Genomic DNA, 22,500 nt, shown 5'->3' with positions numbered 1-22,500 from the left:
TTCCATCAGAATCTCAGATCGCTTTCTCTCGCAGTTTCAGAATCGCAGAACGCCTGGTCTCCCGCTGACTCTCCTGTGTGATTAGAGGCTAAGCATCCTGTCTTCAGAGCCAGAGAGCAGTCATTTCCACAGTCCCATCTCACCAAAGCACTGATTTTCTCCTGCTCTGCTACAGTATCATCCTCTCTGACCATGTCACAAGAGCCTCTTCATGGAAAACCACAGCCACTACAACGAGGACACGCCCTCAGAGCAGAGCCGTCAATCATGTGTCAGCTCCGTCCACAGCACACACAGAGAGAGAGACAGAGAGAGAGAGAGAGAGAGAGAGAGAGATCACTGCATGCCGTCACCACGGCAACACATGCCTGCAACATTCCTCCTGGGAACAGCTCTGACGAGACAACAGTGAAGGGAGTAGATAGAGGTGACATGTCTTAAAGACTCACACACACACACACACACACACACACAGAGTAACATGACATGAAGGATGTTCCTTATTCTATCCTTTTGTTCCCAGCCGCTGACTGTGACGTGACCTGATGCTTTAGTGTGGTACACTGTGATGCTGTCAGAACTGTGCTGGCTGTGTGTGCTGCACTGGATTCAAAATGTCCCGTGGTTTTTCACCTGCACCTTTACACAACAGCGTCTCAGGCAAAGTCGCAAATTCAAAATCTCATGTGTGTAATCGTCTGAAATAAACCAGACCATCCTATGAAGGCTTTGACCCAGCACGTCATAAAATCAGACTGCTTTATGCACAGAGCTATCCAGTACTGTCTCTGAACTGGCACCAGTTCTTATACCACCATCAGCAGCACGCAGTCCCCTGCTGACTAATCGACCAATCAAGAAAGAGAGAGAGAGAGAGGGAGAGAGCGAGAGAGAGAGAACGAGAGAGAGAGAGAGAGAACGAGAGACAGATACACCTGTCTCTGCTCAAAGTTGATGGCTCATTTCCAAACATGTGGGTTCAAATCTTCAGTTCCGCAAACTGCGCATTATCTGTTGTCAGTGCGAGGTGTCAAGTTATATATTCCATACACTTCAATTCTACCATTAATCCAGATGAATCATTACAGAACATATGGAGGTTTACTGTTACGGAGGTTTAGTGTTTGGGACACTGTGTCTGTCTTAAAATTCAGGAGTCAAAAGACAAAAACTAACTGCTGTCCAGAGAACTGCAGGGCACAGAAGTTGAACCAGCCCCATGGGCTGATCTCCACACAAGACATGTTACCCAGAAACCCAGAGACACTACAGCTCAATACAAGTATGAACCATATTTTCCGAATATTTTCTTTGAGATATTTTGTAAAAGAAAAACACTGATCACTGTGTGGAGAAGCTTTCTGTAAAGCAGTATCACCACTGAAGCACTGGGAACGGGAACTAAACAAAATGATTTCCCATTAAAACACGCCAGGAAATCTCTGTGTACAACACATGACACTTCCATTTGTTTAGAAAAAAACAAACCCTCATAGTCAGCTTAGTGAGTCATTAGAATCCCCCCATCTCTCTCTTTCTCTCTCTCGTTCTCTTTCTCGCTCTCTCTCTCTCTGTCTGTCTCTCGCTCTCTTTCTCGCTCTCTCTCTCGCTCTCTTTCTCGCTCTCTCTCTCTCTGTCTGTCTCTCGCTCTCTCTCTCAGTCTGTCTCTGTCTCTCTCTCTCTCGATCTCTCGCTCTCTGTCTGTCTCTCTCTCTCTCACTCCCCCTCTCTCTCCATCTCTCTGTCTCTCTCTCCCTCTCTCTCTCTCTCACTCCCCCCCTCTCTCCCTCTCTCTGTCTCTCTCTCCCTCTTTCTCTCTCTCTCTCTGTCTCTCTCTCTTTGCCAGGAGCGCTGAGGTAATCTGAAGGTCTGGGGACTTACAGGAGGTGCCAGGGGTGTGTGTGTGTCTCAGCCGTACTGCACTTCCCGTCCAGAGGAATGCAGCTCCTCGTCGGAGACCAGTGCAGCCAGTTTAGCCAGTCTACTGGAGCTCAACCTGGGAGCTGTAAGCCATCAGGCCGGACATGACGCATGACACAGAGTTCACTAAGAGTTAAATACACTACAGTGCTGTTCAAACGTCAAGACAATACACTGGAGCAATTTAATAAATGTCTCTCTCTCCCTTTCCCCCTCTCTCTCTCTCTCTCTCTCTCTCTATCTTTCTGTCTTTCTCTCCCTCTCTCTGCCTTTCTCTGGCTGTGTTTTAGTTTAGTGGCTGAGTGAAAAGAAGCGCATTCATAAAAAAAAGAAAAGAAAAAAAAAACCCTGACAGGCCTGCCTGCCTGACTCAAATATTCCGGAATACTGCATCATAAAAATAGAACCCCCTCTTTCACCATGGCGACATCACTGTGGAGACCCATTATCACTGCTCACTGAGGGATGGAACACAGAGGACAATTCAGCCACTCTCGCTAACACTTTAGCCAAACACACACACACACACACACACACACACACACACAAACAGCTAATCATGTCTTATTAATCTCATCAGTCCATGCAAATCAATAGGGATTGTGTTTAGATGGACATTTGCATATAGACATAGCTAATGACATAGACCCTAATCAAGACAGAAGGCAATAATGAGGTATTTGTGTAAACTGCTCAAGCTAATGCATATTTTCATCAATGGACTGAAACACGTGTGTTTAATTGTACAACAGTGTAGTAAATTAGGCCGATCCAGGGACGATTACATGCTGATTAATGAACCCCAGCATTCACCTTCCTCATCTTTTAGTCCTTATTTGGGAATTTAGACTAACAGTCAACAAGCTAAGCTTTACTGAAGTTTCCATTAAGATGTTTTTGTTGTTGCTCCTGTATTGATCAACACAGAGTATTTCAGTGGTGCTGAAAATGTCAGAGGAACCAATGCCCTTCTGAATTCACCATGGTAACTCTTTGCTTGCATTCGCCATGGTAACTCTGTGCCTAAGCAACTAAGCCAATGAGCAGAAGGCCCGACATCACCTCCCACCCCCCTTTCCAAAGTCTTCTGGCATTTTTTTCCCCCGGATTCTAATGGAAGTGATTTAACAACCAGGACTCAGGCTTCTGTCTCATCACTATCAGTCCAAATTCAGCACTATGTCATCAGTCCAAATTCAGTACTGTGTCATCAGTCCAAATTCAGTACTGTGTCATCAGACAGAGTGAAGACAAGGCTCTCAGAACCTCTCCACGAGTCTCTTCAGCCTCTTCGTGGCTTTGACACAGATGCTGCTGCTGGACAGATCCAATATTTACAGTGACCTCGCCTGGTCTCTGAGGAGGACAAACTGAGAACACACTCAACAACTTTACTTTCTTATATTAGCATGCAGCGTAGCGTCTCCCCTGGTGAACATGTAGCAAAGGTGATCAAACTCTTCAAGGCACTGAGAATGATGTTTCGTGTTTGTGTGTGTGTGTGTGTATGTGTGTGTGTGTGTGTTTGGACATCTTCTGTATCTTACCCTGAGGAAAGTTATCTTGCCAATTGGCATCCCAGAACAATCTACCTGTACTAAAACCATGGAAGCTTTCTCACACTCTGAATCTTAGCGAGGCTTCCATTAGTCACTGCTCCTGGTTTTTCTGACCGAAAAAGCGACAACGGCTCTCCTGAACAGGCAAAATCTCAAGGAAACGCTTTGCTATGCCTGAAAGCCATTGAGGTAAATTGTTTGGCCTTTGAGAAAATGATGTTGAATTATGGCTGGAGAACCCCCGAATATTACATCAGTTTATGTTTCTGGAAGATTCTAACTCGGCCTTCTTGACACAGATGCAAGCAGTCATTTTCAAATTATCTCCTTGAAGTTAAAATGACTAAGAATCAGTTCAAGCATCCTTGCTCTTCGGTCCGTTCACAATTAATACTTTGTCTTTTTTTTCTGTTTTTTTTCCACTTTTTTTTTTTAACTGTTTTTGTTGCCTTGAGTACATACCATACATGCAAGGCTTTCCAAATGCCTTCCTATGTGACATGCTAATTCATGCACCGCAAACATAGTCCCTGGTCCAAAGGCAACATTTTGGTGGGAATGTTACAATAGCTGGAATGATTTCTGAACACACCCGGTGCGAAGTATTAAAGCTGAACACTGAGTGTTGAACAGTTTGACATTGAGTTGGGGAGATTTCTGTAAGGACACACACACATAAACACACACACACACACACACACATAAACACACACACACACACACACACACACACACACACAGAAGAGTGTTACTGAAAACTGAAACCAAAGAAAAAGGTGTGAAAACGCAGCTCAGTCTACGGAAACTTGCTGATTGTCACTGCGAGTGTGAAAGAGTGTGTGCGTGTGTGTGTGTGTGGGTGTGTGTGCGTGTGTGTGCCCATACCCTCTTCTCAGCAAAGAAGAAGGAGATGTCGCATGAAGAAAGCAAAAGATTGTTGCTGTAGAACACAGAGTAAAATTAAAAAACTACTTTTCACTGCAGCAAATTCAGAGTCTAAATCCCCACCTTGCCATAACACAGCCAAATGCAGTTTGACACCGATCCAGAACCGTTCAAAACCCAAACTGTAGCTAATTCAGATCAGGCCGTCCGTGCGGTCGTTTGTTTTGAATAGACCAGCCCTTCACCCACTATAGCCGACAGCTGTAAAGACACCAAAAATTCACCAAGGGGCCGAGATACCAATCCAGTGACAGACAAACCCCACACCTGCAGGGCCCCAGTGCATGCACGTTTGTGTTCCAGTCTTAATTCAGCACACCTGACACGGCCCGCGGCCCACGGGTCGCACGCCAGGTGACTGGATGAGTCGGATGTTTAGAAAAGTCCGCCACACGCTGCCATAAGCCCCACCTCACTCCTGCTCCAGGGAGGGGGGGGGGGGGCTGCCCGTGCCAAAAAGCACAGCTAAGACAGCAGACAGCCTGCTCTCATTCCCCCCCACCCCCCACCCCGGCCTGGAGAAAGGAACAAGAAGAACAACGGCGGATAAATAGCAGACAAATCTAATAAAAAAAAACAACAAAAAAACAAGCCTTTCGAAAGACACGTGAATGACACCATATGTCAGAGGCTCGGGACAGTGGAGTGGGTTAGCGAGATTAAGAAAAGAGATAAAAAAAAAAGAATAAGAAGAAAATGAAAAAAACAGAGCAAGGCATCTCTTGACTTTTTTTTTTCCCGCATGTTGTCTAGAAGCAGACAAGTGTCACTTCAAGTTTGAGCAGATGTGTAAGACCATAAAAAAAAAAACCCAGAAGAATCATCGCAAAGCCCATTAGCAGTGGAGTCAGTTTACGATTAGGCTCCAAATCCTTTTCATGATCTTTGTCACCAGAGCCAGAAGAAAACAGATGCAGATTTAGACAGCTCTAAAACTCTCGTCTAATGCCCTAATCATTTTAAAGTTCGTTCCCACTCAGCGGCGCGAAGAGACGTGTTCAGGAACCTCTGGCCTTTGTTTTGACTAGCGAAGGACCCCCCCATACCCCCCCCCACCCTCCCCCCTCTGAGCTGATCTCAAGGTCATTCTTCAACCTCTTACATAATGAAGCTCTCTCCTGTGGTTCACTGGATTCTGAATGAGACTGCAAAAGAGAGAGAGAGAGAGAGAGAGAGAGAGAGAGGAAGAGGAAAATACAGATTGGCAGGAAGCAGGGGTAGCCATGCAAACTCTACCCTGATACCCTTTTGCTTTCTCTGCTTTGCGTGAGGGGAAAACTAACCCGCAGTCCAATTCCAAAGCTGCTGAAGAGCTTTTCCTTTTTTTCTTTTTCTTTTTTTTTCCCCTCTCATCACCCAAGTCTGCTCCTCTTGGTTTGGAGCCTCTCTATTTAAATGCAAATAAAGCCTCGGACCAATGGGAAGAGCTTGGCCGCAGGTAGAGAGCACAACACCCCCCCCCCCCCCCACCCCCCACCCCGGGCTCCTTCAGGGGTCTGCGGCTGACGTACGCTCTGAATCTAAACTTCTCCTTCCTCGAGAACGAGGCCTTTGGAATTCTAGGCGTTACTGGAGTGTCTCTCGCTCTCCAGCCTGAGTTCTTTTAAAGAAGAAGAGGAAGGGGAAACAAAAAAAACGTTTAAATTAATACAGGTTTGAGATTTCCTTTAAACAAATGCAGCATGAAAGCACAGGGCTGTAGAGTCATTAGTGAAGACGAAAAAGAAAAAAAAAGAAAAAAAAAAAAGAAAAACGTCCACAGGAAGGATATAACACACAGCTCAGAGGTCAGAGGTCGTCTGATCAAAGCACTACAAATGAGGGAGAGACAAAACCACCTGCAGACAGATGTGGTAAAACACGCTCTCGCTAGACACGCGCTATCTCTGGTCCATTTTTAGGATGGCCTGAAAACGTAGTGCTCGAGTCTCAAACCGTTCGTTTAACCTCCGACACACGTCTCAAAGCGCTCCGTTTCCTGGTTAAGATGGAGGGGGGGGGGGGGGGGGGGGGGGGGGGGGCCGACGCAGGAACAACACGCGACGCCGTCGGGTGGGCTGCTTTTCTTTCTCCATATCAATCTGCCCGTAACGCAGACCAAATCAAAGAGACGTCGCGGAATCCTGCCAAACAGCCATGACCCAGAACCAGAACCATTCAGACAGCTTCTGATCCGATTTTCTGATCTGTTCACGGGTCGGCCGTCTCGGCATCTCAGAGGGGTCCGGCGAAAACGAACGCTCTGTGACCGCTCTGACAGAGAGGCGAAAAGCAGGGACCACTGTGTAAACTCTACATAGCTTTGTCTCCGGGGCAACAACAGTCAGGTCCACAGTCAACGGTAACATTGTGTCCAGTGGTGGACATCAGCTTCATCCCAGCTGCCACACTAAGCCTTCAAAGCCAGGGAACCTTCTGATGTCCTTTAGGTTCTTTCAACAGGGTGTTGTCTCACACACATTCAGCAGCATAGCAGATAGACCCAGCACTCACACACACACACACACACACACACACATACACACAGACCCGTCACACGGAAGTGGAGAGTGTGAAATAAAACACACACACACACACACGTACACACAGATGTTTCCTCATAGCTGGCAGTAAGGAACCATTCATTAAGTCTCTATAAGTTCATATAAAAATTTAAAGCTTCCTTTTCTGATTTTTGTGTCCCTTTCAGGGGCCAACAAAAGCAGCCTGGTTTGGGGCGGGTCGTTTTAAATAGGGAATTGCTTGAGAAGAAAACGTTTGTTCACAAAGAGCGTCCGTTAGCGTCTGGCCATCCACACGATAAAATCACCCAAAGTCCTCTTATCACTGTTCAAAACGCTGACTAGCAAAGACCATCAAACTTTAATTCTGACTTCCTCATAACATCTGAAAAAAAAAACAAAAAAAAAACGCGGAGCTAGCTTAGCAGGTATTTCGACTGGCTATGGGTTTCAAAACTGCTGAAAGACTGGTAAAACCAATCAAAATGAATTTGACATTAAAATCGAGGTAAAAGGCTTTAGAGTTTTTGCTGAAAGAGAATGAAGGCAAATTTATTTACTCATTTATCACTGTAGGTCTCCTGTAAAGCCAAAATTAATAAGCAGTGAGAGGGTGAGCTACTCACCACAGATATTTTCTTAAACATAATTGTATGATTGTTTACATCATGTCTGTCACGGAGCTGGGAACGTGCCAAACAGATAGTGATTATCACTTCAGAAACTAACAAAAAAAACAAAACAAAAAAAAAAAAAACTCGTTCTGCTGGAAAATTCTCAGAGATTTCCATCTTGGAACGTCTGTCTAAACCGTGCCAAGGGAAAATTGCCCAGATAGTAATTAAGCAGTGGAATTTAACACTGCATCTTTGCAGGACGGCTGACGTATTCGCTCGCAGAAGACTTCGCGCGTAACGCGCCTTTTCGCTTTCGTGTTGACATACTGCGACGGCAAATCGCTCATTCCGGTCCAATCTCCACATTCACGGCGACCTAGCAACTACTGTGGTGTGTCATTCAGATACACTGCAATTCCTCATCCTCTCCCGTCCACTCTCTGGGATGTGCACAGCAGGCTAAATAAGCCATAACTCACTCACTGACAAGAGCAATTTCAAACCCCATTCTCATTATCAGTGGCCTGCATTAGCTTAGCCAGAACAAAGCGTCTCTCTGAAGTCCTTATAGAAAAGATCCATTTGGTATTAGGTATCCCTAATTACTGTGTGTTTATACAATAGACAGGTTGAAATACAGCCATGCCCGCCGCCTGGGTACATATTTACACTTTGTCTTTAACAGTGAGTTTGTGTCATCTGTAAGGAGACTGCTCTCTGTGTCTGAATGCTAGGTATGTCGGTACGCCAGCTCTTCGTGTGAACCAGCGAAAGAAGCGACTGTGTAAGTATAAAAAGCAATAAAACTGAACTGTGCTGACCTGAATATTTCATACCGCACCGTGGGTGAAGCATCTAATATTGATATATGTTTGTATATCGATAGAACAGCCAGTTATTACAGACACCTAATATGAAAGGGGCGCTGAATTGAGGCCTGTTTAAAAAAAACAATCAGCCCTGTCTGACAATAAAATCAACACAGTTTTGCCATAAAAAATGGGGGGGGAATCCTGTTTGCGCAAACCGCAATGGGCGGTTTTAGAATGAACAGTAAGGATGAGTCTTAGTGAATTAGCATTGCTATCACTGTGCTGTTTCTTGGTCTTGATCATGACCTGGTCTTTCACTCAGGGCCTGCTTTAGCTAACAGGAACAATGCACCAAAGGCCAACCGAAACTCACACACCAAATCACTGGCACTTCTATGCATGAGGCCCCTGCTGGCCTACAGGCACCGGAAAACAGATAACACCAAGCATGTTAGCTAAGAGCAGTCTACAGAGTGTACAGTTACTGGAAAACAAAAAAGATCAACCAGTAACACCAGTTAAAAACCACCTAGGGAGGTCCTGTGTGCAAATACCCATTCTGTGTCGAAGTTTACAAAACAAATGGAATATGAAGTTGGGGGTAAAGGTCAGAGAGCACACGCTGCAAATGTATCGATGTTGAATGAGACGTATAGCAACGGTTGCCAAGAGGGTGATGTCACGGCTTGGTTTGAAACTGGTCTTCATTTTTCTCACCCACTGTTTTGTCTCGGCTAAACTCACTGAAGTTCTGTGACGTTGCGCTGTAGCACTGAAGCAGAAGGAGAAGTTCGATGATACTGGATTCTCTCTTTTTCTTTTTTTTTTTCTTTTTTTTTTTTTTCATAGAATCGTCCCAGAAGTGAACCCATCCACGTTTAGCTAACCTGACGACTCACTGTTCTCTCCGTTCCTTCTTCCCTGCATTCCCTTCTTCTCTCCTCTTCACACACTCTGTGGTTCTTTTTCGAGCCCTATCCCCGCTTCCTCTAATCTGCATCTCTCTATAATTCATTTTTACGGTTTACATTATTTACGACATTTTTAAAGGGCCGGGGCTTATTTCAAGCTCTTGCTTAGCGATTCCCATCGCGCTGCATAATGCAGGAGAAGGAGTTTTATGCTGATTAACCGGGAGGCATCTCATGCCTTCAGCAGTGCGGTATTTTCCAGGATCTGGTCCGACCTGCCGTGTCAGGTTAATAAGCGGGAGAATAAAACAAGGGGAGCGAACAGCGATGTCACAACGACCCTTTCCCGGTCAGCCAACCGAACACTCAACGACTCGAGCCAATCACATCCAAGCTTTTGGGGAATAAATGCGGACAGAACTTCCTGGATGTTCTTGGAATGTCCTCTGGTTTAAATGTCTCATTCCTGGTTCAAGAAGATCCTCTCTATTACCGTGCACGAGAGAGAGACAGAGAGAGAGAGAGGCTGGGCAGAGCTGTCAACAAACCGTTGTTGCACCCTCATGAGCGCAGTCAAAAGTCCTGGCACATCATCTCATTCCCCAGTGACTAATACTACTGACACATCTGGCAACGAGAGGCCAAACATGATCCCCAGTAAACCCAGTAAAACTGTAAATGGGCAATTCAAGTCAAGAAAGCCACTACACGGGTCTGAGAGACAAACGGTTTTTTAGAAAAAAGAAACTGATTTCGCACTCTGTTCCATTCTTCTCTCATAAATAACTCCGTTTTTAATCGCATACCCTGTGGTCAGTAGTACACACACCACAGGAGCAACATAAACACAATAAATAAAAAAGTAAATAAAGAAATTGACATTAAACCTAACATTATACTGATGATAGCCAAGACTAAGCAGTTTGTTGTAAGTAGTCCTCTAGGGTTTCAATAAATAATTATGTTTCCCTTTTTATCTCTGTTAACATGTATTAACGTGTAAATACAACATAATTGATGCACTACAGTATACTTTTAAACTCCACTCCGTGTTACTCTGTCCACATGTCCTACAGGATTATGAATTTGTGTCAAGCACCTAAAGGCAATAATTGGGGAAACTTAACGACTGACGCTAGACTCGCGGAGTGATAAAACGTAACTGAGGGTTGCAGATAAAAAGTAGGCCAAATGTGACAGCGGTTTTCGCCCTCCACAAAGAGAGGAGAGCGGCAGCGCAAACGCAGCCCATGAGCGAGAGGCTCATACAGCCCAGCGGCCCGAAATCTCCAGTTAGCATGCACTCGACCGGCCCTCCCCCTGCAGAGGCCAATCAAACCAGATTATTCACGTCTAATAGAGCGTAAACGACATTACTGTCAGATATTAATCCAAATAGGCTGACGACGAGGACTGCTCTGAGGACACTGAGACGTAAACAAATATATGGAATAGATTACTAAAAGATTATTCCGTCAGCAGCTGGACCCCCTCGTGTGTTGCTGGGCTCGCGACATTATTCAGGAGAGGGTAAATCTGTTTTAAGACTCAAGGGTACATCCTGCGACTCTTGATCTTGAAGGAGCAGGCTTACGCTCACTTTAATAAGTGAGCTTTTAAACATAGGCTACATTTCATTGGTGACAGAAAACAGTATCAAACACGACAGACGAGTTCTTATGACAGACAATAAAGTGGCCTCTTGTTTACTCTCCGAAAGCACGTGGGGTTGAAGATGTCGTGCTGATAGACTAGAACTGATCGCACTCTAGCTTTTCTGGATTTAAAGGGTTTTAAATAGCCGGCTCAATGCCTTTAAGTCCTACAGGTGATACTGTTGTCATTGGATTCTACTTAGATTCGGAGAAACCTTTTAACCATCATTCCAGATTAGGTTCTGTTCATTCTACACCGAACCGCCAACGTCTTTAGTTGTGTTTACCGTTAGAAAGGAAGTCGACATTTGTACAACCTCTCGCGGGTTCAATTCAGCGAGAAGATTGGAAATGGAGGAAAGGAACATAGCGTTGCATCAGAAGTTGGACTGAAGTCACTTCAAAGCGTTTGCTTTCAGGCTTAGCCCTGATGTTATTGAAAATCAATTAAGATACTGAGCTAAACACAAGGCACTGTAAAATAAATCCAGATATGTACTCAGTAGCCTAACTACCAAGGGAAACTGAGAGCATTAAAGGAAAGTGTAAAATCATTATTATTTTTTTTTGTCATTGTTAAATTATTCCACTCCCTTTTTCATTATCTGATATATCTCATTTTCAGCAGTTGACTCTATGAAACGACGATGTTAGCCAAGGAAGCTTCGGGTTTTCTCCGTTTATCATCCCTCAGGGGCCTTGATACACTCTACCTAAATGAGGTGGAAATTAACTTAATATTTGCATTTCATTGAGGATTATGGTAATGTCGTTGCATGGTGATGAGGTTACCGGGGCAACAATTAATATGCATTTTGGATCCGGAAAAACTCGCGTCTCTCTGCGTGGAATCTCTGGGACCCCATAGCCTACATTACTCCTACCGGGCAATGTCGCCCTTCTCCCCAGAACGTTACTCAAGCGAGAAACTCAACACTAATTTCTGCTTGCCTGGAGACATGGCGGGGCGGTGTTCAAAGCAACAACGAAGAACAAATTATGTTTGTGTCTGTGGTGGCGATATGTCCTGCCTCTATGGGGGTTTATGAACGTGCCCCCCTCCGTCCCTTCCCCTTTCCCGATGACCACCATCAGTCCGCATGAGAGGACAGGAGAGGGCTAAATGGCATTGAATTTCATATGTACAGTGATGGTGGGTTTTTTTTGTCTTATAAGCTTGGCTTCCATTCAGAAAACAAATCATTTAACATAGTGTCAATCTTTGTGAAGGCCCCGGTTAGAGTGGAGAGATACAGGAATGAGTATGCAGGTATTCAAACAGTTGAGCTGATATATATAGTTTTATCAGCAACAAATCACATTCACTACTGACATTTAAAACTGCACGATTCACAAACTGATATGTTTTTTGCAGATGTCGCGTGGTAATGCGTTTGGTTCTCTTGCTGATTATTAACAAGTCCGATTCAATGTGTATTGATTTATTAAAGTTCTCGGAGTTCCACATGCGGTTTCGAACGTCTGATCTTCAAAAAGAAGCCACGAAAAAACGTAAACAAAAGAGAACAATTCACGGAGCTGGCCTTCAAGGTCCACCCATTTGGGAACCGCGTGCGACATTACAATGAACCGATCTCCCCGGCAACAATGCGCGGCGGCGGCACGTTTCAGATGGAGCGACCTCTGGAAGTCTTATCTTTGTCATGCAAACCCAATATTTTCATCTTTAAAAAAATATTTACAACAGCAGGGATTACGATCGCTTTGGAAAGCAACCAGAAGCCTTAGAACACTGCATGGCAGTTGACTGGTTTTCTAAGCTTCATCAACACGCACCCCATCAATCTGCAACAAAAAGTTCGTATCATAATTAGCCAGTTATTAAGTAGGTGGGACGCCCAGACGGTTAAACAAAGGCACACAAGAAATCAGAGTGTTACACAACGCATCTTCAGTCCAGCAAACAGCACAGGGTTTGGGAGAAAAAAAAACTGGGTACCGAAGGTGAATCTGCACTCAACCCCAGTGATCCAATGCAGTGATAGAGACTCCAGGCTAACCATAACGTACGCTCTTGCAAGCTCAAAATACCGATCAAAAAACTGTATAGGTTGTCCAGCTGTCTGGTGCAGTAATTGGTCTTTGTTATTATTTCCGTATGTTAGTTAACTATCATTTGACAAATGATATACCCGATTAGTAACATAAAGACACACTGTACAACCCCTGTGCCGACAAGACGTCTTGTAAAACCATTTGCAGATTCACAAATACAGGAAAGAAGTGAATGAATAAATACATACCCTTCACTTGAGTTTCGTACTCAGCGATAATCTCCTTGTCCTTCTTGAATTTAGTCTGAGATGACATGTTTCCTGAGGTAAGCGTAGACCCAGTGAGAGAGAGATGTCCAGGCTTTGGGCGATGGACCCTGAGTAGCAGACCTTGCACTGTTGTTTTTTTTCTCCTTCCAATATCACTGCAACTCTACCAATGAATGTTCTTTTAACTGCATCAAATGTTAATTTTTCTAAAACCTTATCCGTCCTATGAAACACTTGGTATTTCAGAGATTTGCGCCGCAAACACACCTGCACTGATGCGTTCTCTAGCTAACGTTTTAGTCGGTCCTTTCTTGCGTTGAAGCGCTAGACTAGAGACAGAATTTAGGGGCTCCTCCTTAGTAAGGATTGCATGCCATCGAAAACCTTCACTGGCGAAAAGTAAATCCTGCAGCTTAAGCCAAAGAAAGAGTCAGATGATCATGGTAAAGCCCTGTGAGTGCATCCATCTCGCTTATGTTTTCATAATTTCCGCGTCTCCATAGATAAAGGGTTGTACGTGTAAGTGTGTGGTCAAACGTCTTTTGATTAGCTTCATACACAGTGAAATCTCAACCCAAAGAAGAATGGAACAGCGCCGAGCGTCATATGAGACTCCTCCTATTGTAGACCCCCCCTCCCTCAGCCAATCCAATCAGTCTCTCTCTCTCTCTCTCTCTCTCTCTCTCTTATTCTCACTCGCTCACTCACTCACTCACACACACGATCAAACAAATGACAAAAACAAAAAACAAATGAAGAGTAAATAAATAAAATACTGCTGTTATCAGAGGCAGAATCGGAACCAGAAGCCAGTGGCAGTAATTGAAACAGACATGAATTGTATCCTTGTTTTCATATGTCAGTCCGTGATTACAAATTAGCTGGTGAAAAACCTATATACGTATATACGCTGTCATACACACAGTTGGGTGAAATAGTGTGTGTGACCATTTGGCACTTCCCCGTAGTGTCTTAATGTGTCAGCACAGTTTCTGTGATTATGCGTCATATGTCAGACGCTACACGTTTCTATTTTTAATAAGACAATAATACATTGTCTTGCCCTGCATTATTCCACGCACTGTTACTGTCAACCATACTGTATTAAGTCTTCGTCTCCTAATTTCATCATATTCTATGATGCCAGCTATGCTATCAGAATGCTGTAACAATTAGCCTTTTTTCACGTTTTTGCGATTCTGGGGTACAGATCATCTCGAAGCTGTGAAGTGTGTGTATGTGTATGAGAGAGATAGAGGGAGAGGGGGTGGGGGCGGAGAGAGAGAGAGAGAAAAACAGTGGTTGAGAATGTGAGTCACATGAGGCTTGTGATATCTCCGCGTGTAAATTGAAGCGTCGGTTAGGAAGTTAGGAACGAGACGTCGCGTGGAGGCTGGGCAGAACGGAGAATACTCTGCTGACAACTCCTGTCAGTTGGGAGTTTGGAAAGGTAGTTTTAAAAGCCCCAAAGACCGTTTTAACGTCAATCACCACTGCAACACACTGCATCAGACGACTGGGACGGAGAAGAGAAACTATCGGGGAAATGGACCATGGTGAAAAGATAATACAGGTGAGTTTTAAGGAATGGAACAATTTCTCTCTCTGTCTCGGGGAAACTAAATTGCATCGTTTTTATCGTACGCCATGGACCTTGAATGGCATAGTGGTGAAAATCCATAAGCAAAAGCCTTCGAAAACAATGAATTGCAAGTCACCATGGGTTACTACTGTGTTTTCCTCAGCTATGCATTATGGGGAAGATCTTCAAAATGAACTCATCTTCATAATTTTTTTAGTTAGGTTATAAGCAGTTTAATTAATTACACATTAATCAACAACATGTCAGTGATTTGAAGTAACAGTCCGTTTTGTTCCAGGTGTGCAGACGGACCAATCAGACGAAGTCCCCTGGATTCTAATGACGGTTATTATGCTAAACGGTGTTAAGCAGACATGAATCAGCTGTTGCTGGCGACATGTTCTCGTCCTGGTGATTATACATGATGTGTCTGTGCATAAACGAGGTGAGAAGATTAAACAGTCACTTCAGAGAGTAAAATTGATCTGTTCTGGGATGAGAACATGCTCCTGCAAAGCCCAACATTAATTCACACTAATCCCAAAGACTCTCTCATACACACTCGTCAGCCCTCTCCAAGATAATGGCTTTCTCTCTTTACCCGTCTCTCTCTCTCTCTCTCTCTCTCTCTCTCTCTCTCTCTCTCTCTCTCTCTCTTTCTCTCTCTGCCTGTCACTCTTTCCCATCTCATTTTAGTGGTTTTCCTCTCTCTCTCTCTCTCTCTCTCTCTCTCTCTCACACACACACACACACACACACATTCTCTCCCTCTCTCTTTCTCTCCTGGCAAAGTGTTGTCTGGACATTTTTCTGCTTGATGTACCTGTGCCTAAAGACATTTCTGTGTACAATCTACAGAGAGAGAGAGAGAGAGAGAGAGAGGAGAGCGCTCCCTGAGGAATTCCAAACAGCCTGCAGGACCACTGGAGCTCCCCCTGCCTCCTGCGTAACCTTTACCTATCAGCTCCCACTGCCTCCTCACACACTGCTGTGCTCACACATTCTACACCTCCCTAGGAGAACGCATGGCATGGCTCCCTGCATAAGTGCTCAGTGCAAAGTGTGCTTCCAGGCAGTGAGAAATCAAGACCCCGCCCCCTCCTCTCACCTGTGACTGTGTCTACTGATATCAGCATCAAATTCAAACACGATGCAGAAAACGTTTGCAGAGAAAGAAACCGTCGCCATCTGTGTCCGTGGAGGTGTGGTTCTGTCCACAGAGAGGATGCTCACACGATTAGCATTTCATTTTCATTTCCTGAAAGTGGCTGGAAATGTAATACATAAATTCGATTACCATTTGAAGAATGGAGTATCGTGAGTCATTTTAATTTATGAGTCGCATTTCACTTGATCTATAGAGCTGGACATGAATGAACTCCAGCTCTGCCCACCCCCCCCTCTGGCCCAGAGAGAAGGGGGGGGGGGGGGGGGCAGACATACCATTAATTTAACTGTAATGTTACACCAGCTGTGCTGTCGAACATAGAGAGCATGAAAATGGATTCTTTTTATATCTTTTGTTTACTACAGAATAAGTGAATCTCGCTGCTCCTCTGTCCAACCCCCCCCCCCCCCCCTCCCCTCCCTTTTCCTCCTCATTGCTAGGCATCTCACAGGGAAAAGCCTGGGAAACTGTGACTCCAGTGTTTTGGAGGTACAAAGCTCCATTGTGAAGCTCTGTCAGCAGTTCAGTCCGAAGAAGCAAAGTCCAAGCCTCTGCTCCGCATCCCCGCAAACCCCCACCCCCCACCCCCCCCCCACCCCAAAAAAAAAAAAGAAGAAGGGGTGAAAAAAAAAAAAAAAAAAAAAAAGCTCTCAGTCCACGGCTGTCTGGCCAAGGGGACACACAGAGTGTATTTGAACAATACTGAAAGTGCAGATGAAAGAGGCCACGCAGGCCTGTGGCCATGTGTGCACATAGTCAGAGACACGCTGCAGATGTGTGGTACTGAGCAGGGTCAAAGACACAGAGTGTTGTGTCATTCCGCCTCTATCTGACATCAGTCTACATAACCACATGATTTCATAGTGACACTGAGAATATTTAACAATGCAGAAACCACAAACACACACACACACACACTCACACACAGATGTGCATACACACACACACACACAGATGAGCACGCACACACACGCACGCACGCACATGCATACACACACATATATACCCACACACACACCACATATACACACATATATATACCCACACACATGCACGTACTTATGCACATAAACATGTTCTCTCTCCCTCTTTCTCCGTAACACAGACACAGATACACATTCACAGAGAGAAAGAGTGAAAATTCCATTGTCAGGTCAAATAGCTGCAGGAGTGAGACAGCCCAAATGCCAAAAGGTAACCTTTAAAGGTGACAAGCAAATTTAAAGTTAGTGTTACCAATCAGCTTAGGCAGCAGGGAAAACATTGCATTATGGGAATCTGAGAACACATCCTCAGTAACTACATTTGCCAGTGTAACCAGTATAAATTAGAGTTGTCTGTTGTGGATCAGATAACAGGTAAAAAAAAAAAAGTCATTCACATAATTGTCACATTTTGATCACAACATTAGTCAACTTTAAATCCGTACAAGCCAGACACTTTGGAGAAATGTGAAATATTTCCTATTTAACATCCTTAACCTGATATTCTCTTTCACGGCCGACATCTGGCCGTCAGCTGTGCCGCTCTATTCATGCCGTTCTCTGTCACTGTTAGAAAGAATTCAGCTTATGACTCAACTCTTTAATTTTTTCCAGAGGTGTCAGAAAAGCACATGTGACTCTGGTGAGTGTTATTCATGCCTGCTCTGGCCCTCAGCGTAATTGTCTCCAGAAACACTGATTCACAGTCACTGATGGAGTTTTGTAGGTGGCGTTGATTCTAAACCTGCTGCTGAACTGAATTCCTCTCGTGTTCTGGAATAGTTCTCGAAGCCACTGAAGCTGCTCTGGAGACTTAATTAAACTGAATTGGACTGAATTGAATTGAATTGAACCAAACTGAACTGAACTGAAGTGAATTGAATTGAACCAAATTGAACTGACATCAACTGAACTGAATTGAATTGAATTCAACCAAACTGAACTGGACTCAACTGAACTGAATTGAACCAAGCTGATCTGAACGGAACTGATCTGAACAGCTAATTAGGCTTCATTAGAATCCTAAACTACTACGGTGGGACTGAGGATGTGAAAATGTGTGAATAAAGTTTCCTTGTTATGTTTTACATGTGAAAATACACGTGGCTGTGTCCTGTTTTCCTGTCTCTCCCGTCGTGAAACAGACACAGTCCACACAGTCAAACCTCCCTTACCTTCTGTCTGCAGCAGATTCCATGGGCCAGGTCTGGAAACGCTTGCAAAACAAAAGCTTCGGGGGATGTGATGTGCGGCATCTGGGTCATTTCATGCTCACTTGACAAAGGCTATAACTGAAGAGACCATTTTGTATCTCTTCTGGCGCTAACTCCCTTCCCTCATGTGTTCTGGAAACAGCAGAATGGAGCCTGGAGAACTCATTCTGCACAGAGGGCGTTTGAGCGGAGGGTTCGGAGGCCTGTGAGAGCCATCCAGGCCAAGGCGCGGTTACCTGTGTCTATTTTTAGAGCTCTTTTGAACGAAAACGTCTGCTGGAGAGCGAGTGGCTCGGCGCTTCGGTCACCCTGAATGAAAATGGAAGAGAGGGGAAGAAAAGCGTTCAGGTAGTGCCGTTTCCCTAAGTGTTCAGGTTCCGTTTTCCTAAGTGCTCTCGTACCCCGTCATCCCTCTCTCGAAGCGGACGTGAAGTGGCCGTAGAAAGTGGTGGTCTAGGACGTGTCCGTAGGGGTTGACGAACCCTCGAAGGAAAGACTGAATAAAAAAAAGAGCGAGATTTCAGAGATCAGTTGCTGGAAGCGTATCACAGACTTGGGGTGTGTTGGCGTGTTAGACTTTAGGTCTGGTTCTCGAGAAATGCCTTTTGTCTGCCTCGTGGTTTCTCTAAACGTAAAGATTTTATGTGTATGTGGAGATAAACGTAAAGATTTTTTCTGTGTGTGTGTATGTGTGTGTGTGTTTGTGTGTATGTGTTAGGAGATAAATGTAAAGATTTCATCTGTGTGTGTGTGTGTGTGTGTGTGTGTGTGTGTGTGTGTGGAGATAAGCGTAAAGATTTTTTCTGTGTGTGTGTGTGTGTGTGTGTGTGTGTGTGTGTGTGTTTGTGTGTGTGTGTTAGGAGATAAACGTAAAGATTTCATCTGTGTGTGTGTGTGTGTGTGTGTGTGTGTGTGTGTGGAGATAAGCGTAAAGATTTTTTCTGTGTGTGTGTGTGTGTGTGTTTGTGTGTGTGTGTTAGGAGATAAACGTAAAGATTTCATCTGTGTGTGTGTGTGTGTGTGCATGGAGATAAACGTAAAGATTTTGTGTACGTATGTGTGGACATAAATGTATAGATTTTGTGTGTGTGGAGATAAACATGAAGATTTTTTTGTGTGTGTGGAGGTAAATGTCAAGATTGTGCGTGTGTGTGTGTGTGTGTGTGTGTGTGTGTGGAGATAAAGCGGTTCTTAGAGCTTTTCTGTCGTCGCGAGTTCGCCTGTCTGCCAAACGTCGGTCAGTTTTCCCTTAATTAGAAGCACAGAAGCAGCCATTAAACCCAGACTTCCCTTTAGCAGAAAACTATGTCCAGTGAACCGTTGGTCTGGTGACTACACTTTCTCCCCTCTCTTTTCTATCTTTCTCTCTCTCTCTTTCTTTCTTTCTTTCTCTCTTTCTTCTCTCATTCAGTATTTCATCTTTTTAACTTCCTCTCACTGCGTAGTCTCTTCTTTTGCTCTTTTCTGTATCTGATTGGAAGTGACAGAGGAACTGCGTGTGTGCGTGCGTGTGTGTGTGTGTGTGTGTGTGCTGTGTCTAGCTGTCTTATTGGTGTGTTTGTCGAGAGTAAACAGCGAGAGCCGTGCAGGGTAAGAGTTGGGTTTCTTGGTTTCATGTGTTCCGTTCGTGTTCATGTGTGGCGTCTCACACAGTCAGCCCCCAAGGCCTCCTCCAGCACAGAGCAACAAACAATCCCATCTGGACCACAGAACCCCAGTCATGTGACTCAGCCCAGCCTGATGTTATTTCAGAATCCCCTGCCCCAACACACACACACATGCACATGCACATGCACATGTGGAGGCACACACATGCACACATACAGATACACACACACACACATGCATACACACACATGCAAATGCACGCACACACGCGCACACACACACACACACAGCGCCCCGCCCCATTTCTTTATTCTCCTTACAGCCAATCGGGGCTCAGAAGGAGAAATTTTGTATGTGGCCCTTGGTCAGGTGGCTTCCAAGAGGAAAGATCTCATCCAATGCTATTGTATTTGGGCTATTTTTAACTCTCCCACTTCAAAACATTCACAGAGTCATTTTTCAAAGACACGAGAGAAAGTTCAGTCTGCATCGCCACAACATAGTTGAGTGAACACACAGTGTCATATGAAAGTGAGTCAAAATGTTCTTTTGCACACTTCAAAAGACTGCAATTTATTGATAAAACATTGTCAGTAGTTACTATTGATTGTTATTCTTTCCCTCCCGACATAACAGGATAAATAATGATACATTTTTAAATATGTTCAAAATGTGTTTTCAAAGTTCTTAAAATGTTACTTTTGTGTTTGTCCACGGTCTTTTTCTAACAATAAACAAGTTAATACAAGGATTAATGACAGAACTGCCTTTTATGTGTTACCCAAAGCTGTATTCAGTTTTAGTCATAATACTTTGGCCTTAGTAATGGTGTTCTTTCCATCATTTTACGTTTTCCAACCACCAAACACTTTTCTCAAATTTGAGCAATTTTGTCAAAAAGCTTGCAATGCAGCGTATATTAAAAGCTTGATAACGTTCTAGTGCCCTCTACTGGTCAACTAAACTAGTTATGACTTCAAGGGTTCAATTAAACGGACAAATTCCGCCCCCTGCCGTCTATTCTATTTTATCCCTTAACATGTTGTTAAGCGTAATACAAACTATGAGAAGTTGTGATGATCTGTCTGAGGTGGAATGCTACAGTCTGTGGCTGGACTAGCAATAAGAAGAAAAATATTAACTTCTATCAATAAAGTCAAAGGGTCTACAACAGAGAAACAATTACGTTTTGAGTCTGTTTTCAAAATAATAGTCTAAGACAGCTCAGAACTCGGGAGCATTTTCCTGAGTCATCAGTAGGTTGAAATAGGAGTCGGCGGAATAATTTACATCTTTGTAATAAGCCTAAAACAAACTAACTGTGACGATATGAGGGACAGTCTTAGGAAGAACAATTTACGAAGTACAGTATCGTGTGAGAAAGCATGCTTTTATGTTGAAATGTGTATGTCTTCCTGTAGTAGATTTAGTTTCCGCATGTCAAACATGCATGATGTCAAGATTACTGTATATACTAGACAGGCACCCTTAACCTTGGCAGTTTTCTATAGTGAGCAGTTTTATTGACTTAATGCGAACATGTAAAACGTTATCACAGTTTCGGACTGATATGTTAATGCATTTGTCACGAGCTATGCTAAATTACATTCACATTTAATATGAGTTCCCTTTTCAAACGCGTCTTGAACCGTTACATTGGGACTGCAAAACATCAGGTGAGAAGAGAGAAACATCTTCCAGAACAGTTGAATTTATCTTTAAAAGAGTAACGTTAAGCCAGCTTCATGGCTTTGAAAATGTTAACGGTTTTCTTAGAGTGAACTAAGACTTTAATATCGCCTAGCTGGGCTTTCGTCCTTCAGAAGTGTTAAATGATGTTTCGTAAAGGTAAATGTTGGATCATAAAGACCACAAGGCAACAACAACAACAACAAAAAAAGATTCAGTTCATGCCTTCACGGCGCCACATATCATGTTCTCTGAGGTGTTTTCTTTTTTTCTCCTTCTCGGTACCCAGTTTTCGAGAGATGCAAGTCTTGCTGTCGGAAGAAATCTACCGGCGGTCTCCAGGATGACCGTTAAACAGGCCGCGAGACTCTGGGAGCAGCATTTTCTAGAGCATGACATACCCGAAGCACGGTTATCCAGCCAGTATATTATCGCTCACGTTTTAGGAGCGAAAACGGCAAGTCTACACTCTCAGCCAACTTCCTCTTTCGGCAGCTTCCCAACATTCAATTTGTATGGTTCCTTAGGCTTTCAAACGAAGTTTGGGCAAGTTAACCGCCTATTATCTCTCTCGCTCTTCAACTCTCTCTCTCTTTCTCTCTTTCTCTCCTTCTCTCACACACGTTCTTAAAGTTGGAGAATGTGGAACAGAGAAGATTGGCAGAGTTCCTGACAGACGCACAGACAGAGAGGGTTTGGGAGCTGTGTTCAAAACGTCTGACCAGGTACAGGCCTGATATCACAGCGGATGTGTCGCAGTTCGTTAATACACTCTGACAGTATTCCACGCTTCACACACCAGCAACACTATACAGATATCAGCTTAGTGGTCTGCCATGTGTATTATGGATTAACAACCCCCCCCACCCCCACCCCAAAAAAGGTAGATTTGAGTCTATATGTGTCAAGGCAAGATAGAAACTGCCCAGTTTTACTCAGCCTTTTTCTTTAAGTCATCGACCTACAGTGTGTGGAGATGTTTCATGTTACTGTTTCCACCCCTATGTTGTGACCCTCTGAGTTTCTGTTTCAAATTTCCATCAGTGTCTTG

General features: G+C 44.1%; 2 protein-coding genes across 4 annotated transcripts in view; one reads left to right on the top strand and one right to left on the bottom strand.

Moving 5' to 3' along the window:
• srgap3 (SLIT-ROBO Rho GTPase activating protein 3) overlaps positions 1 to 13,251 on the bottom strand; it is a 96,128-nt gene extending 82,877 nt beyond the window's left edge. For all 3 annotated transcript variants that reach the window (XM_030776486.1, XM_030776488.1, XM_030776487.1), the window contains exon 1: positions 13,185 to 13,251. In XM_030776486.1, the coding sequence (XP_030632346.1) occupies positions 13,185 to 13,251 (67 nt within the window). The remainder of the gene's footprint in view (positions 1 to 13,184) is intronic.
• Positions 13,252 to 21,346: 8,095 nt separating this feature from the next.
• hemk1 (HemK methyltransferase family member 1) overlaps positions 21,347 to 22,500 on the top strand; it is an 11,008-nt gene continuing 9,854 nt past the window's right edge. The window contains exons 1-3 of the mRNA XM_030777828.1: positions 21,347 to 21,436; positions 21,739 to 21,906; positions 22,083 to 22,174. Of these exons, the coding sequence (XP_030633688.1) occupies positions 21,380 to 21,436; positions 21,739 to 21,906; positions 22,083 to 22,174 (317 nt within the window). The 5' untranslated portion in view covers positions 21,347 to 21,379. The remainder of the gene's footprint in view (positions 21,437 to 21,738; positions 21,907 to 22,082; positions 22,175 to 22,500) is intronic.

Source organism: Chanos chanos, chromosome 6 (genome assembly GCF_902362185.1).
Source record: "Chanos chanos chromosome 6, fChaCha1.1, whole genome shotgun sequence".
NCBI classification, from domain to species: Eukaryota; Metazoa; Chordata; class Actinopteri; order Gonorynchiformes; family Chanidae; genus Chanos; species Chanos chanos.
This window is presented reverse-complemented; position numbering and strand designations above follow the sequence as displayed.